The following is a 16,209-nucleotide window of genomic DNA, read 5'->3' as shown; positions in this document are numbered from 1 at the left end:
AAGATTAGTATTGACCAAGTTCAGAGGCTGTCATATGTGGATCAACTTACTATGTTGTGTATTTTCAACAGTTTCAATATCATTTTGAAGAAAAAAAAGTGTCATGGATTTATTGCATTTTGAAGAAAAAAAAGTGTCATGGATTTATTGCATTTTGGGATATATATATATGTGTGTGTGTGTGTGTGTGTACCTGAGGGTTTCACATTGTATAAATATTAGATATTGCACATTTTAAATGTAATGATAGTTTTACAAGTGTCTAATTCAGATACTTAATCTAGAAATATTTTTCTGATTCTAGAAGGATTACTGACATAAGTAGGCTAAATATAGTCTACTCCTACAACACAACACGACTTTGGTAATGATCCAAGGTGTGTTATATAATGCAGAAGGCACTTTCCCCTTTCTATGTCAACTTTTCCCTTTATGTTAAATACATTGAAAAGATTGAGGCTGTTCAACATTAAAAGGAAACAGGTAGCCAGGATTTTTTACTTTTAAAATATAAGCTTTAGGTTTTGTCACTCTTATGGATGCAACCCATATACAGTAAATCCATACATTTTATAATAAGTCTTTAGCTTTGACATAAAAAAAACTCTAGTATCAACAATAATAGAAATTATGGATTATCTGTCATCACAGATTACTGGTTATTATTCTGTGTGCAACACAAACAATAGACAGTGTAATATTCAGTGTACACCCTGGTTTTCACTCATTCTGTTGTGAGGTTAGAATTAGTTGAGTGCTAAACTGAGCTCATGTGACAGGACCCGTGTTTTTTTTTTTTTTTTTTGGAGTTGTTGATAACGAGAGAAGAGAAGAGAAGAGAAAGAGTGAAAATTTAAGGAGAGATGTTAGTTCCAAAAGCATTTACCCAAAATGGTTTACTAAAGTTTATGCTAAGATCTTTCTTGGAATCCAGTATTTGCAATGCCACAGAACCTGTGCTCTAAAATATGATGGTATAAATAGGAGAATTACAGATGCCAAAGAGAGAAGCAACATAAGGTGATGAGAAGGAGCTTTTTTTGGGATTTTATTCAAGCTTCTCGACAATAAATTAAGGACATATGAAATCAAAAGAGTTAAGACATACTAAAGAGAGAAAGGAGTGGGGAGCTTACAGAGATGGAAGTTTTATTTTACAGAAAGCAAAAAATTTCTGTACAAGTGATGGGACTATAGAACTGAGTGCTCCATCCCCAGAGAATAGTGCGATGGAGAAAAGCAGCAACAGAGGAAATGAAGGAGTTGCCGCTCAGATGGTGCCCGGAGCCAGAGATGAGATGTAAAAATTTTAACTGTACAGGGGGAGAAAAAAACGAGTTGAAACAAATGAGAGATGGTGATATTAAACAATAAAGGGCATGCGAGAGATATAAAAAGACTGTAAGTGTCACATAAATATACATATATACCAGTAAATTAACATACTTTCCAGAAGGCCAACAATTCATTAAAAATGTTTTTTTTTATTGGTCTTATGGAGTATTCTAATTTGTTGAGATAGTGAGTTGGTGGGTTTTTGTTAAATGTGAGCCAAAATCATCACAATTAAAAGAACCAAAGACTTAAACTACTTCAGTCTGTGTGCATTGAATTTATTTAATACACGAGTTTCACAATTTGAGTTGAATTACTGAAATAAATGAACTTTTCCACGACATTCTAATTTATTGAGATGCACCTGTATATATATATATATTGGGTCAATCACACAATAAGTATGTTCATGCATGTGAGAAAAGGATTACATCAGGCATTTTGAGATTAGTTTTGTTTTATTTTATTCATATATAAATAATTTAGCAAGTTGCAAAAATGTAAACATAATGTTTACATTTAAAAATGAATTTAAATAAATTAGAAAAGAAAAAAATTAGTTGAAACAAACGAGAGATGGTGAAACAACAAAGGGCATGCCAGAGATAAAAAAAAGAGTCATCATGCTTTCCAGATGAAAGACAGTGTGTGTTGTTTGTGTGTAATCTCATCTTTTATACATCACTTCATACTGAGTAAATCAACAGAAAGGTTTATGTGAGGCAGGCTTTAACTTAATACTGGGTTCCATCTAAAATCCTTCATCAAACCTGAAAATTAGATTATACTAGCAGACAGAGAAACTGAAAATGCTATTAAACCAAACACGTGTGCACACTCTCATACACGAACACGAGTAACAGGTGGTGATAGTTACATGGAGGTCATGTCGTTGAGAGCGTGGTCCAGCTCCTCGCTGATGGCTTTGAACTTGAGTTTCTGAGCATACAATTCATCTAAAGTAGCCAATTAAAGGCCAGAACGGCAGAGGGGTGTTGAGTGGGGAGGAATGGAAAAGAATGGAGAAACAAAAAGTAAGGAAGAAGAAGCAATGCAAAGGCGGACCGAACAACGACAAGTGGCCAGAGAGAGACCGATAAAAGAAAAAACCAAGAAAACAGTAATTAAACAGAAATGAAACGAAGTGAAATTACCTTCCTTAATCATGAGAAAAATACAATCTTTCAAATACTTAAATAGTACATTCTAGTGGTGGCGATATGTACCGCTGCTAATTTAAAGGCATATCTTTTAAATCTCTATGTAAACTGTTAATTGTAACAGATAAACGCAAAAAGAACTTAAACCTGATATTCCAAGGATGTAACTAAGGATTTAACCCGTGTCTAATAGCAACAGTAAGGTACAAGTTGACATACCCTCCAGATCATCAATGGTCTTCTCAAGCTTGGCGACTGATCGCTCAGCGAACTCGGCACGAGTCTCAGCCTAGAACACAGAGAGACGTCAGGCCCTCTTATATGTATGCACACACACACACACACACACACACACACACAAAATGGTAGCTGAATGAACTCACCTCCTTCAGCTTGTCAGTCAAGACCTTGATCTCGTCCTCATATTTGTCCTCCTTAGCAGAGTACTGTAGATGGGAAAGGCAGAAGAGAGGATTAACATAAACACCAACACACAAAACAAAATATACACAGATGATCATTCACACATACACATACACACAAACATTTACACACTTACCTTCTCAGCCTGGGCTTCCAGAGACTTCATGTTGTTGGTCACAGTTTTCAACTCCTCCTCCAGCTCAGAGCACTTACTATAAGTGGGAGTCACAGAAAATTTGACACAAAAATTACACACAGAAGCTAAGATAAGCAAATGTGTTTTTAAAAGTATTACATTTGTTTGTTTTTACCTCTCATTGAGCTCAGCACGCTCCTCAGTACGCTCCAGCTCACCCTCAACAATCACCAGCTTACGGGCCACCTGTGTACCATCACAAAGAAAACATTATAAGTGTACCTGTGTTTAGCTGTCCAAGGGGAAGACATTGTTTATGGGGAAATTACTCATTCATAATTGTATTGTATTTATCTATAATACATTATAAGAGTACGAAAGAGAGAGAAAACCGACCTCCTCATACTTGCGGTCGGCCTCCTCAGCAATGTGCTTGGCCTCCTTCAACTGGATCTCCTGCAGCTCCATCTTCTCCTCATCCTTCAGGGCCCTGTTCTCAATGACCTTCATGCCTCTGAGAGAGAGAGAGAGAGAGAGGGAAAGAGTTTGGATGTTATTATAACTCCCTAAAAATCATGAGACCTATTGCATATGTTTAAGAAACTATTAACTTAATTAGATTAAGAGCATAAAAAGTAGCTAGTTTTGAAACTTCAAACGTCTATAACATCCCTTAAACTTGGGATTTTGGTCTATCCTCTGTCAGATGTTTTGGAACTCTGCTATATCTAACAATTAAAATCATAAGATATATTAGATATAGTAAAATCTAATGAACTGATATTCAGTTAACTGTAATAAAAACAATAATATACAGTTAAGTAATTTTATAATACCTGTTTTGTTTTGTTTTGTTTTTTTGCTAGAAAATTACATATTGTGGTTTTAAATTGTAATTTAGACATGTTTCAATTAATACATGGAAAATAAAACAAAATTCTTTTTTAAGAGTCTCGGGGTCTGTTTTGTGCCCTCTGAGTTTTCCTACACACCTCTCACTCTCATCAGCAGCCTTCTCGGCCTCCTCCAGCTTCTGCAGAGCAGTGGCCAGACGCTCCTGAGCGCGATCCAACTCCTCCTCAACCAGCTGGATGCGTCTGTTCAGGGAAGCGACGTCGCCCTCAGCCTGCGCACAGACAACTAGTAATGAGTTCACAGCGCACTAATACGTCTGGTCTACATTAATAACAGAAATGCACATAGATTTAAACAGCGCTTTCGGGAGAAATATCACTAGAACTTATAACGCTGTCGTTTTACATACTATGGTTTTAAACGTGATACATCATGATATCTTGACCAATATCTCACAACATTCAAATGCTTGCGTCTATTAATTTTCTGGGAAACATTAAATCATTAAAGTTACGCGTTGTTTAAAGACAGTAGGCCTATACTGGAGTGCGCAAAAAGCATCACCGCCCTCTGCATCAATCAATCAATTTTTGTGAACTTTCTAACGACGAAAACATTGAAAACGTTAAAAAAAATTATAATAATTTTAGAGTGATTTTCTTGACATTTTACACCTCTTAATGTGATCTGATGATAGATCTAGGCTGTATTATCGATTTTAAACCACCTGACCTGTTTATAAATTAAATGAGAAATGTAATTGCGTTTCCTGTGTTATCACAAGGATGAATAGGCTACTGCCATAAATATAGGACAGTATTAAAAAAATAAAAATTCAATTTAATGAATTAGATTATCAAAACTGCATTGTTGTTAAATGCATTTCAATCTCTCCGCCTATTCGTTTCACTTTGTTGCTCCTACAGATTTTGCACTCTTTTGGACACTGAATTCAGTGCAACCCGTTAACTACGTGCTATTGTATAGGCGTACAGCGCCATCTTGTGAAATGTTGCTGCAATACGAGTTAGCTAACTTCGCTAGGGGCGCCAAAAGCTAGCTACTTGGGGTGCCAAGGCGATTTTTATTGGAACTGCGCCCACAAAATTACTGACAGAAATTCTTTCAGAAGTTGCCTCCCCGAAAGTCAGTAAATAATTCTCAGTCTATAATTATTACAATTATTAAAATATAAATCTACATAATATGCTATTAATATTTTATCATATTGTGTGGTTTGTTATTCATTTATAGTCCTAGCTATTCAAACATATATTTTACTAGACAGTTGTTTTCAGTTTATCAAACTAGTTTGATGGATAATCGCTGATGGTCTTAAGTATCCAGCAAGGGTGAGGTGAAATTCTACACGAACCCCTATTAAGACGCTTGTAGGTGGGCAAACGAACCCCAGACGCTTTCCTTATAAAGCGCATTGCTAAATTTAACCCGCCGTTTGCATACACCCTCCTGTAACTGTACATATGACAGCCTGTTTTCCCATCTGCGTCTTGGTATTCGTTTACCAGGTGGTGCAAATACACTTAAGAATGGCCTGTGTCATTTTAAAAGACTGTTTTGCAGTTCCCGATAAAGTTTAGTCGGTAAAAAAAAAAAACATTGTCCGAAGTACTACGTGATGGTAAATATGAAATCAGGTGTAGCCTATATAATAAGTTGAACAGACTGTCTGTCTAGCAGGGGTGGGCACAGGTTGCGTGACATCAGACGGGAGACCCTAAGTGCCCATGAATGCTTACATCGGTAGCTTTCTTGTCAGCCAGCTCCAGTTTCTCCTGAGCATCCTTCAGGGCTTCAGAGTATTTGTCCAACTCATCCTCAGTTGCCTTCAGCTTCTTCTGCAGGGCGACCAGGTCATCCTCGAGCTGCAGGAGAAGCACGTGTCAATACACATGGAGAGAGACAAGAACAGCTGCCAGCTGCGTTTATAACTATACATTATTTGTTCAGCTAACATCTATCATGCGTCAGTTAACCATGCAGGCCAATAAAACAGATGGTCTACTGTAGTAGTGAGACATCTGATATGAAAAACAGTTAAAACAGAATTTAAAATAAAATATAAGATAGAATAGAAATAGAAAAGCTTATTAAAAATAGACTTATGCCATAGGCCACAGCATAATTAGCTGTGAAAATAAAAGCAGACTATGTAAAGTCTGATTTATAAAGGTGCAAAGAGCCACCCAGATGCACGAGCGCCCGATTTAAGTCCAACCTGCTTGCTTCTGTCCTCTGCTCCCTTCTTGTCGGCCTCAGCCTGCTCTGCTCTGTCCAAGGCATTCTCCTTGTCGAGCTTGAGCATCTGCATCTTCTTCTTAATGGCATCCATGGCTGCGTTTGTGTATGGGTGGTCGCACCAAACACTGGACTGAGAGAGGCGATGAGCGTCTGTGCTGAACTGAACGCTGAGCTGGAGTGCGAGCTGGTCTCGCTGTAGCCTGTCAAATATGTGTCTTCACAGGAGCCTGAGAAGTTCCGCAAGACACCCAATACTTTTTTTGGGAACGGCCCTTAGCTGTTCCTCCTGCGTCGCGTCTTTTTTTAAGGATCTGGACGGCGATTCGCTGCCATCAGACATTTGACCATTGAAATGCCTATATATGGGATCTGAGGGCCAAGACGTCTTACAATGGGGCCGTGTTCCTATTTCCAACATCCTGAACCTGGAGAGAAAATGAGGGAAGAGGAGCAAAACTGTCCGGAGAGCAATTTACACGTTGTCCAATTGATGCAAAACGCGGAATACGCGAGCCCAACATATGATATTGGGCTGGCTGAATAAAAAGATGAAATCTCATGAGCTCTTTAAAAAGAAAAGTATAAGTCTTTACAGAGAAAAAAATCGATTGATTTTATACAGCACACGAGGGGCTCATGAAAGTGATTATCTTAAGGCAAGGCGTTACTTGTCTCTGGGTCAGTCTCGTAACAGAGAGGCATGTCAACGAGTCCCTTAGGCATTGTTCATAATCTGAAGAGCTTTAGATACGGTGGCTGTTGAACAGCAATCTCTCAGCACGCTTGCATTCATCGCCAAGCACCGTGCTGGCTTTAATCGGCCGCGGTAAAACCCCCCAAATCTCTTGGAATCACAACGACGTGTCGTGTGGCAAAGCTACAGATGTCGGCCATGCCGCGAAGATACAAGCCCCATGTAACGCCTCTATTTGAGCTTTGCTACATCATTTAATACATTTTCACTTGGGACTGAGGGTACTTAGGTTTAGATAGCTTATACTTGCAAGTTAGAACAGATAATTTACTTAATAGTTGTTCTACAGTTTTGAGCGTCATAACAGTCGTAATCTAAAGGTGTTTTTGGATAAGAAGATCATAAGATACAGTCTTTCTACAAAGCTGAGGTGTTTGCCCTCAACATTAATTTCTTATACCCTCACATTCCCACACCATGAACTTTTCTCCAGGAGGTTATTTTTACCCTTCTCCTCCTGAAGGAAGCACCTGCCACAGTCTCTTCTTAGCTGTTGTAAGACAAACTTTGCTACATAGGCTACACAATTAATCTTAATCTTGGATCACACAACAATGTTTTTATCATTGTGTATTACAAATGTAATGAACAATACTAATGAACTATGTTTACTTAATTTGCACTAAACTGCTTGTATATGCTAATTCATTATAGGACGCATGGAATATGGACACTTGACTTTTCTCTGCCTTAACTTTAAGAGTTTAAGGTGCTGAAGGAAAAAAACATATGCACTTTGAATTGTTTCTGTAAAACTATATATTCTGTGCACTGCCTTGAGATGGATTATCACCTATAATAATATTTAAATAAAAAGATTCCTAAGGGGATTTCACAGCAATAGAAGAACCATTTTCGGTTCCCCAAAGAAACTTTGTGTGAACAGTTCTTAAAAGAACAATTTTCTTAATGTATCGGACGTTTTATTAATATGGAGAAAGTTTTACTATAGAGATCCTTGCATTCAATGGAAATCTTCCATGGATGATAAAGGTCATAGAACCATAGACACCAATAAAGAACCTTGATTTCTAAAAGTGTAGTCTAGTTTCATTCTTTTCCTCACTGCTTTTCTGCAGTTAGTCTTTCAGAGTGATCAGAGTAACACGTTATAGCTGGAGACATTCAAGTAGACGTGCAAAGCTTCCTCTTGGGGAAAACCTTTCAACAACGCACTTACGCCTGGCACCTCAACCTGTTAAATGCCTTTGATTCATTTTCAAGATTTTCTGAATGCTGCTAAACAGGCCATACCTTTGATAGGACTATTCTGTATCATTTGAATGCTGTAATTTGGAGCAATATAATCTGAATTAATTTACAGAAAGCTGCAAAATTAAAATGTAGTACTTTATGAAAACTGGTCAAATTGATAGGCTAGGTTATTCTGTTTACACAGATCCAAGATAAAAGTAGCCTACTGGAGAGAGCAGAGCTGCTATTATGGTGTAATGGAATTAAACAGCCATAAACTCCATTATGTTGGCTCAACAAATATCCCACATATAACATATAACCACGGAATATTTCCCACGGAAATCATACAGACTGTCTCATGCTTGAAACTTCTGTTTGAAAACATCTACCGTTTGAGGAAATTTGACAGTTCTACTTGCCAAACCAATTGCAACTCTAATTGTACCAACTGTAAATCTTTAAACATGCATATCTGCTATGACCATCTCCCCAGGGGACTAAAATTAGCACCTCCCTGAGTATGTGATCCCACCCAATATAGCCCCATACCCTCATGCTGACTAAGACATACTACATCTGCCCTACCCCCATGCCAAAGACCAGTGGCTTAAAGGGGCAGTCAGCTTGAGCTTAGTGCAGTACCGTCATATTGAACTGATCTATAGTGCCAGATTACTCCATCTCAGTTCACAATCGTAAAGAATAGCTCAGAATAACAGCAAAACTGCAGACAGGAACAGAACACTGAGTACTTGCTTTAAACGAACGAGACAATGTTTGTGCAACTCACTTTAACAAATCACTGAGATGTAAAGTAAGTACCTTTTTAAATGTATGTAAATATCACAAAGCATTACTATATGGGGAAGAAGGTACATAGAAGACAAACTTGCTTCTATTTGGCATCTTGCAAGAGATTTATAACCTTCTAAATTGAGACTACATATATTTATACTTACAGATGACTGTGTAGAGCATTAACCAAAACTCAAACTCAGTACAGGCAAGCTAGCAAAATATTTCTATTTCTATCAAAATGAATGCTAAAACTGGGTATTTGGCATCCTTTTTAGATGAACACATTTTAAATGTTTTTTATTAGCAGGAAGCTATACTGTAGCCTCTCAGAAGCCAACTATTTGATGATACTACTTTTTACAGCTTTACCACTAATTTTTATGATACTGCACTTACCAGTATGTTATAAAAAAATAAATAATAAAAAAATACACTGAATAAAACCCTCTTACACTGAGTTACCTCTCTAACACTGTTCAGTGCACAACTAGAAATTTCTATTTTACATTTTCATTGCCAAATTCTCTTTCAGGCAAGGTACAAGAAAAACATTCTATATGAAAATGAACATCATTTGAAGAGAACTATACTTTGAAACCCTTTATTTTAAGTTAAAATGTTCTTCCACATAGGCAGAAGCTTTACATGTGTAACTTCTTTTACTGCAATGCTCTCAAAGGCACGCACAAATAAACAAGTCAATTGGTTTTCTCAAAATGCAGAGTCACTTTCAGGACTTTCTCAGTATTTTACACTCTTCTATAGTCGTCTACACAATGCATGAACTGGCAACGTTGATCATTTTGCAACTCTGCCATAAAATGTAATGGAGCATGCACAAGAAATGCAGTACAAAAGTGTGCTGTTTTAACATAGTCATATTTGTAAATAAGCCTTATACATTTACAGCAACATGAAGCACACAGACACTTTCCAGGTAGATCTATAGCTAAAAGGGTAACTGCTTAAAGTGAGTTTCGTAGGCCACTTTATGATAATGACTTGTTGCAGTAATTTCCAAACTCCAACTTGTACCCTTCTGACTCTGAGCATCATAGAGCACAAAAGTAGTAACAGATTAGCAGCAACTCAGCTTCAACACACACAAACACACACACACACTATGATGAATGCAAGCCAGAATATAGACACCTGATCTTGTCTCCTACAGTCACGAGAACTGATACGTTCATTTGACAGTGATAAACTAAGGCACTGAAACTAAATGTACATAAAGCCAGAGACAGAAGACTTGCCGTGGCAAAGAAATAAAAGCAGATTTCCAGGGCTGCATATGACCAAAATACAAGCATAAAAGTGACACGCTAGAGCATAAGGCTAAAAAATTAGAAAGTCATACCAGCATCAAATGGTTTTGAAAATTTAGAGGATGTGCAAAAAAAAGAAAATCACATTTGAATGTACAAATATATCCTTGTGCCCACAGACAACAAACTGAGGCAATTCCATTATAACTGAGCATGCATTCAGTATTTGGATTTTATTCAATATTTTTTATTTTATTTTATTCAACATTTTGCTGTGGTATAACGTAAATTTTTGAAAGGTTTTAGGGGGTTAGAGGTGGAACTTCCACAGTACTTCTGAGGTTAGTATGGTCTTATGATTCTCCAGATTTAATACATGAATCACATCCGGTCATTACATTCTCATCATGCACAAGGGCAGCAAGAAAAATTAATTGGAGAAGATGCATTTTAGACCCTTATTCTGAGTGGTTTTGTTCTACATTGCACATTTACGCACTTTTGTTTGCCTACATAAATATGGTTTATTTGTATACTTTGTGAACTTCAAAGCAATGAAAGTGAAGCATAAAAAAAGTATCTCACCATTACAAATGTACAAATGTTAAACATTCAACTGGAGTCTCTGACAGTCAGGGTTCTTTTCATCTTGACTTTAAATGATGTAAATATTAAAGTCTGCACCTTGTTTGAAACCCTAAAAACGCTTTGTTTTAATGACTGAGATCGAACAGAGTTAATTTATTTCTTCCTCAATACAGTCTCAATCGTGTAATTCTGGCTGTTCTGAGCACACAGTTATGTGCTTCCAAAATCTTCATGCACACATTCACAAGTTCAGATTCATGCCAGAAATTCAAAGCTTCTTCATAAGGGTGTGGAGGAGGCATGAACACATTCACGGTTAAAGAGACAAGACGGTCACTGTTTGAAATGTTCAAGAGTTTAAATATTTAAAAATTCACAATCCAGTCAACTGAATCAATAACCCTTCATCAGTTCAGTAGGTGACGCTTGGACTGCGCGATAGAGAAGTTCATCTGTGTCCTGAAGGCAAAAACAAATGGCGGAGAAATTGACCAAAGGGAAGCCAGCATTTATGTTTAGTCCTCATCCTCTCGGAGTTCGCTTGGCAGGAACTTGTACTGCTGTTGTCTGATGTGTGCCAGCTTCTTACGGGCCTCTTCCAGTTCCCTCTCCTTCCTCAACATCTCCTCCTGAGCAGCAATAATCTGGGCCAAACAGACAAAGCACAACACAAATGAAATATTAACTGAATAAAGCCAATATGGGAGAGTATAATCTTAAAATACAAATTATTATTATCATATAAACAATAAAAACAATAATAATTATTAGTAAATAATTGTACGGGCAATCCGAAAAAATGATGAAGATGCATTTTATAGGTTTTGTATTACAATGCACATTTATTGTTTATAGTTATTATTATTCATATTTGAAAAATATGAGCAGCAAAACATTTGATTATTTATTTATCCATCTATTTATTTGTTAATAATAACAAAAACAACAACAACATTATTTTGGACACAGTCTGTGTTTTTTCTTTTGTATTGCATTGCATACTTATGTACAATTCACCGTCTACATATTTATTCATTTTTAATTAAAATAAAATATTATTAAGTAATTATTGAATTAACCATAGATAGAATTCAGCCTGTAAATCCTACCTGAGCGATTCCTCCAACAAACCTGGTCTTGACCACCACATTATCATCATCCGCCTTGTTGAAAGCAGCTTTCTGGGCCGCTCGAACCAGACTGTCAGAGGCCCGTTTCACAGCATTGCCTGCAGCCTGCAGATGACACATAAGAAGTTCAAGAAATATGCCTATGAAATACATGTTCAATGAATACAGCAATTTAAGTAATGTAACATTGCAGTTACTATTTAAAATATCAGAATTTAGTCTTTTTCTTTATGTAACCGTGTATTACCTGTAGCCTCCTCATAGCCTCTGAATCCTGCTCAGCTTTAACCTTGCACGCCACCAGCAGCTGTGCAGTGGAAGCAGCCACTTGTTTGGCAGAAGAGATGAGCTTTTCTTCACTGGCATGACCTTGGACTGACGCGTTCGCTGCCTCACAGAGGTTACTGGTTGCTGCGGCAACCATGCGTGCCTGTAACAGTGAGCAAACAGAGAAGTTACACAGGAATATAACATGATGACATTTTATTGCCACTTTTTAATGCTTGAGGACTTACAGCAGATATTAGCCCTTGGGACCACTGTCCATCATCCACAGCATTGGCAGGGATGGCTCCCACCTTCAGGAAGGAAAAAGATGGCTATTATGATTCTATAAAAACTGAGTACATAAAAAAAATTCAAGAAACGGTTGCTATTAATAATAATTTTACGGACTGATTAATAAACATTTTTATGGCTTACGCTAAGTTTTCTTACCTTGCCCTGGGCTACGAGTTCTCTCTGAGCTGCTGAAGCTGATTTTACAAGAGCGCTGGTTGCTGCAGCAATAGATTTGGCTGCCTCAAGTATCTGCTCTTCAAAGTCTAAACTCTCATCAGCTTGCTGAAAAAAAAAATATTGAAAAATACAGCTGTAACATCTTGAAGAGTTAAGAAGAAATTGGCTCCCTGTGAAATATATATATAGTATTAGTATATAATAAGAATATACATAAATACACTACTGGTCACATTTTGTAATTAAGATAAGATTCTTTTTTTTTTAAATAAGTCTCGTACTCTCACTCAAAAAAATACAGAAAAAAAGTAATATTTTGAACTGCTTTCTATTGTAATAAATTACATTTAAATGAAAATTCTGAATGAATTCTGAAGGATCAAGTAACACTGAAGACTGAAGTAATGGCTGCTGAAAATTCAGCTTTTCCATCACGGGAATACATTTTATGTTAAAATGCAGCTTTGGTAAGCAAAAGAGACGACTTTCATTATTCTAAACCTTTGACCACAAGTGTTCATACATTACATTACATATAAATGCAAATATCACAGAGCACTGCACAGTGCCCTTACAATACGTCAATTTAGCATAGTCTTTAAAGAGTGTATTAAGCCATGCACACTACCTTTGGTTTGGCTCTTGGTTTGAGCTGCTCAAGTTTCTTGGCTGCTGCTTCGATTGAGGCTGCAGCTCCCAATAACTCCGTTTCAGCGATCACATTAGGATCCTCAGGGTCAACCCATTCAGTGCCTACACACACAATACACACACTTAACTCATGTTTGGCAACGCCTGGAATCATCCCAGGCCTGCTGTAATAACTGAACGTGTGTCAGGTGAATAGGAAATGGATAGCGTTTTTTAAAACAAATCAAGCCAGAGAGAAATTAATTTGGTCACAGAGCTGAACACAAACGAAACACCGCAAAACAAATAAACAAGACACAAATGTGGTTAAATGAGAAAATGTTCTAAATGAAGATTGAAAATACGGAATTATTTTGTACTGGCATCTTGTGGTACTCACCCTCATCTTGAGCGAGACAGGAAAGACAGGAAACTTTACTCAGCACAGTATATCTCCAAACTACACGGAGTGAGCATGTTTTTGTCTTAATGAAGGTGTGTGTTATGAAATATCTCTTACCTTTCATGGCCTCCGCTGTTTGAATCAGTTCAGTGACAGCTGCAGCAACCTTTTTAGAGAACATCACCAATTTTTGTTTCTGATCACCTGTTGGCTTTTGTAAGACCTGAAATACATATATGCACATAAAGAGTCCTGGTTAAGACCAATCCTGAACAAAGGGACCATCAAAGCACTGTGCAGATGCATTATGTGTGTAAATGACTGTGTTTGTACCTGTAGGACATGTTCTAGGAGCTCTATATATCCATTGGTACATTCAGTGCCGTATAACAGAGCTCTGTTTCTGACCTCCTGACTTACTTCCTCATGATATGCTGCTTGCTGAGGGGGAAATTATTAAAGCCCATTATTAAAGTCCACACCAAAAACACCTTCGCTAATCCATAACTGATAATGCACAGATGGACACAAGCAGAAAACAAGTATATGCACACACACCTTGCATGTGGTCAGCATATCAGCTATGACCTTGCGGCTGAGGTTCGCTGTGGAGATGACATCTTCCTGTCTGGCAGAATTTCCTGCTGCGACTGCTTTGGCGGTTGCCGTAGTGATGCCCTTCGTCATGCGAATGAACTCCTCGGGAGTGGTTGATTTCTCAGGGGCTTTTTTAGATTGAAACAACTGATGACGACACAATTGTTAATTGAATAGTTTTGTCACCACGCTTGTCTATATTTGAGCAAGATTTGTACAAGACACAGGTCAAAATTTTGGTCAATTTAAAGACCTGATGATTAACACACACACAAAAAAAGTGCCTACACTGTTTTCTTGTGTGTTCAACTTACTGTGAGTTCCTGTTTGATGCACTCGATAGTGGCTTCCAGAGCTCTGGTTCCTCTTGAAGCCTCATCCTCCACTGCCTTCACCGTTTTCAGTAAGGATGTTACATTAGTTACCATAACCTGAACACACAGACGTAAGGCATACATTTACATTTTCACATCTGAAAACATCACTCCCTCTGTGAACATTAATTGAACTTTTACAGAAGAACATCTGATGGCAAAATTCACTATTGCAAACATATCTGCCTTTGGAAACTAGCAATTTTTAGACAACTTATTTTCTCCTATCTTTTCAATTTATATATATATATATATATAAAATTATAAAAATAAAAGCCAAAATATCAATAAATACTATAACAGTACATAAATAATCCTAAAATAACAATGATCTCAGGTTAAACTGGTAAAATCCCCATTTATTTGATTCCTAAAAATGAATGACTCCAAACTCATGCAGAACTATGCCATTAATAGAGCATGTAGTTCATTTTATCGCAAAATATTTGGGACTAAGTGTGCAATGGGAATTATAGTAGCGGATGGAGAAGAAAACATTAATTTTCTCATTAATAATTAATCTGATTAATGGCACACACTGGAATGAGCTTCTCACCAGAACACTTTTACTCATATCTGAGTTAGGAGACATTTCCATCCGTGCAGCCAGATTTCTGAAGGACAACTGGGAGATTACAGTTTCAAAGACAAATATATAACAGCTATTTGCCTAGATGAAGTGTTTCTTACCAAGTTCTGTGCTCTTGAGGTATGATGGAAAAGGGAGAATAATATTTATGCAGAAGTGTTTTTGACTGTCGTACCTTGGCCGCATTCTTAAGCTGGAATATGGAGGGGTCATCTGCTGCTTTTCCCGCTGCACACTTGGTGGCACTAATGAGATCAGCTAAAGCTTTAGCAACATCCTTCACTGCGTTGATCAGCACCACCTACGAGGAGATGAATGACAATAACACATGCACATTCCAGAAAGATGACTTACCACCGGCTGCTGATAAAACCCTGTGTTTGACTTCTCCTCTGTCCTCATCACTTTCTCCATGTCTCTCACCTGTGTTTCTGGGTCATCCGCGCCTATGCTGGCCGCTCCCAATTTCACCACATCTGTAAGGTGGATGATGGTTTTGGCAGAAGACTGGGCGGCCTGGGCCAGCTTCTCTTGACTTGATGCTGCACCTGAAACAAGGTTCTTAGTGTCCTCTACCAGCGCTTTGGCTGTCTTCAGAATATTCTCTCTAAAAACAAAGAGAGAGAGAGAATACATAAATGATACAAGTTTGATTATAATGCTTATGTACATATGAATGATTTCATATGGTGCATATACGTATAGGTATATGGTGCATATACTGTAGGTGCATAGGTATTTGTTAGCATTATTCTTTAATACATAATTCTGGCTGGTCCATTGTGGCAAACCAATCTCCTGTGTTGTCCCATGTTTCTAGTATTACTACCCAGTCTCTTTCTTCTCACATAATACAGCAAATTATAAAATATACAAATAAATTCAATCAATAAATAAATTCAAAGTAAATAAAATGAAATTGAATGTATTAATAAAGTCAATATATAAAATAGGAAATATATAAAATTGATT

At 37.3% G+C, this 16,209-nt stretch overlaps 2 protein-coding genes across 2 annotated transcripts in view; both read right to left on the bottom strand.

The window, feature by feature from the left end:
- Nucleotides 1–1,035: 1,035 nt before the first annotated feature.
- LOC107741406 (tropomyosin alpha-1 chain-like) lies at nt 1,036–6,403 on the bottom strand. The gene is made up of 10 exons (XM_016554130.1): nt 6,149–6,403; nt 5,670–5,795; nt 4,047–4,180; nt 3,451–3,568; nt 3,230–3,300; nt 3,055–3,130; nt 2,879–2,941; nt 2,715–2,784; nt 2,213–2,291; nt 1,036–1,313 (listed from the first exon to the last, which is right to left on the bottom strand). The coding sequence occupies exons 1-10, from the start codon at nt 6,260–6,262 to the stop codon at nt 1,310–1,312; spliced, it is 855 nt and encodes a 284-aa protein (XP_016409616.1). The 5' UTR covers nt 6,263–6,403; the 3' UTR covers nt 1,036–1,309.
- A 3,097-nt stretch (nt 6,404–9,500) lies between these two features.
- tln2a (talin 2a) overlaps nt 9,501–16,209 on the bottom strand; it is a 53,058-nt gene continuing 46,349 nt past the window's right edge. Inside the window, exons 46-57 of the mRNA XM_016554131.1 lie at nt 15,661–15,844; nt 15,413–15,538; nt 14,589–14,705; nt 14,236–14,421; nt 14,011–14,118; nt 13,795–13,900; nt 13,273–13,397; nt 12,624–12,749; nt 12,422–12,484; nt 12,154–12,336; nt 11,886–12,011; nt 9,501–11,420 (exon numbers count right to left, since the gene is read on the bottom strand). Of these exons, the coding sequence (XP_016409617.1) occupies nt 11,292–11,420; nt 11,886–12,011; nt 12,154–12,336; nt 12,422–12,484; nt 12,624–12,749; nt 13,273–13,397; nt 13,795–13,900; nt 14,011–14,118; nt 14,236–14,421; nt 14,589–14,705; nt 15,413–15,538; nt 15,661–15,844 (1,579 nt within the window). The 3' untranslated portion in view covers nt 9,501–11,291. The remainder of the gene's footprint in view (nt 11,421–11,885; nt 12,012–12,153; nt 12,337–12,421; nt 12,485–12,623; nt 12,750–13,272; nt 13,398–13,794; nt 13,901–14,010; nt 14,119–14,235; nt 14,422–14,588; nt 14,706–15,412; nt 15,539–15,660; nt 15,845–16,209) is intronic.

Source organism: Sinocyclocheilus rhinocerous, unplaced genomic scaffold (genome assembly GCF_001515625.1).
Source record: "Sinocyclocheilus rhinocerous isolate Xijiao unplaced genomic scaffold, SAMN03320098_v1.1 scaffold1007, whole genome shotgun sequence".
NCBI classification, from domain to species: Eukaryota; Metazoa; Chordata; class Actinopteri; order Cypriniformes; family Cyprinidae; genus Sinocyclocheilus; species Sinocyclocheilus rhinocerous.
This window is presented reverse-complemented; position numbering and strand designations above follow the sequence as displayed.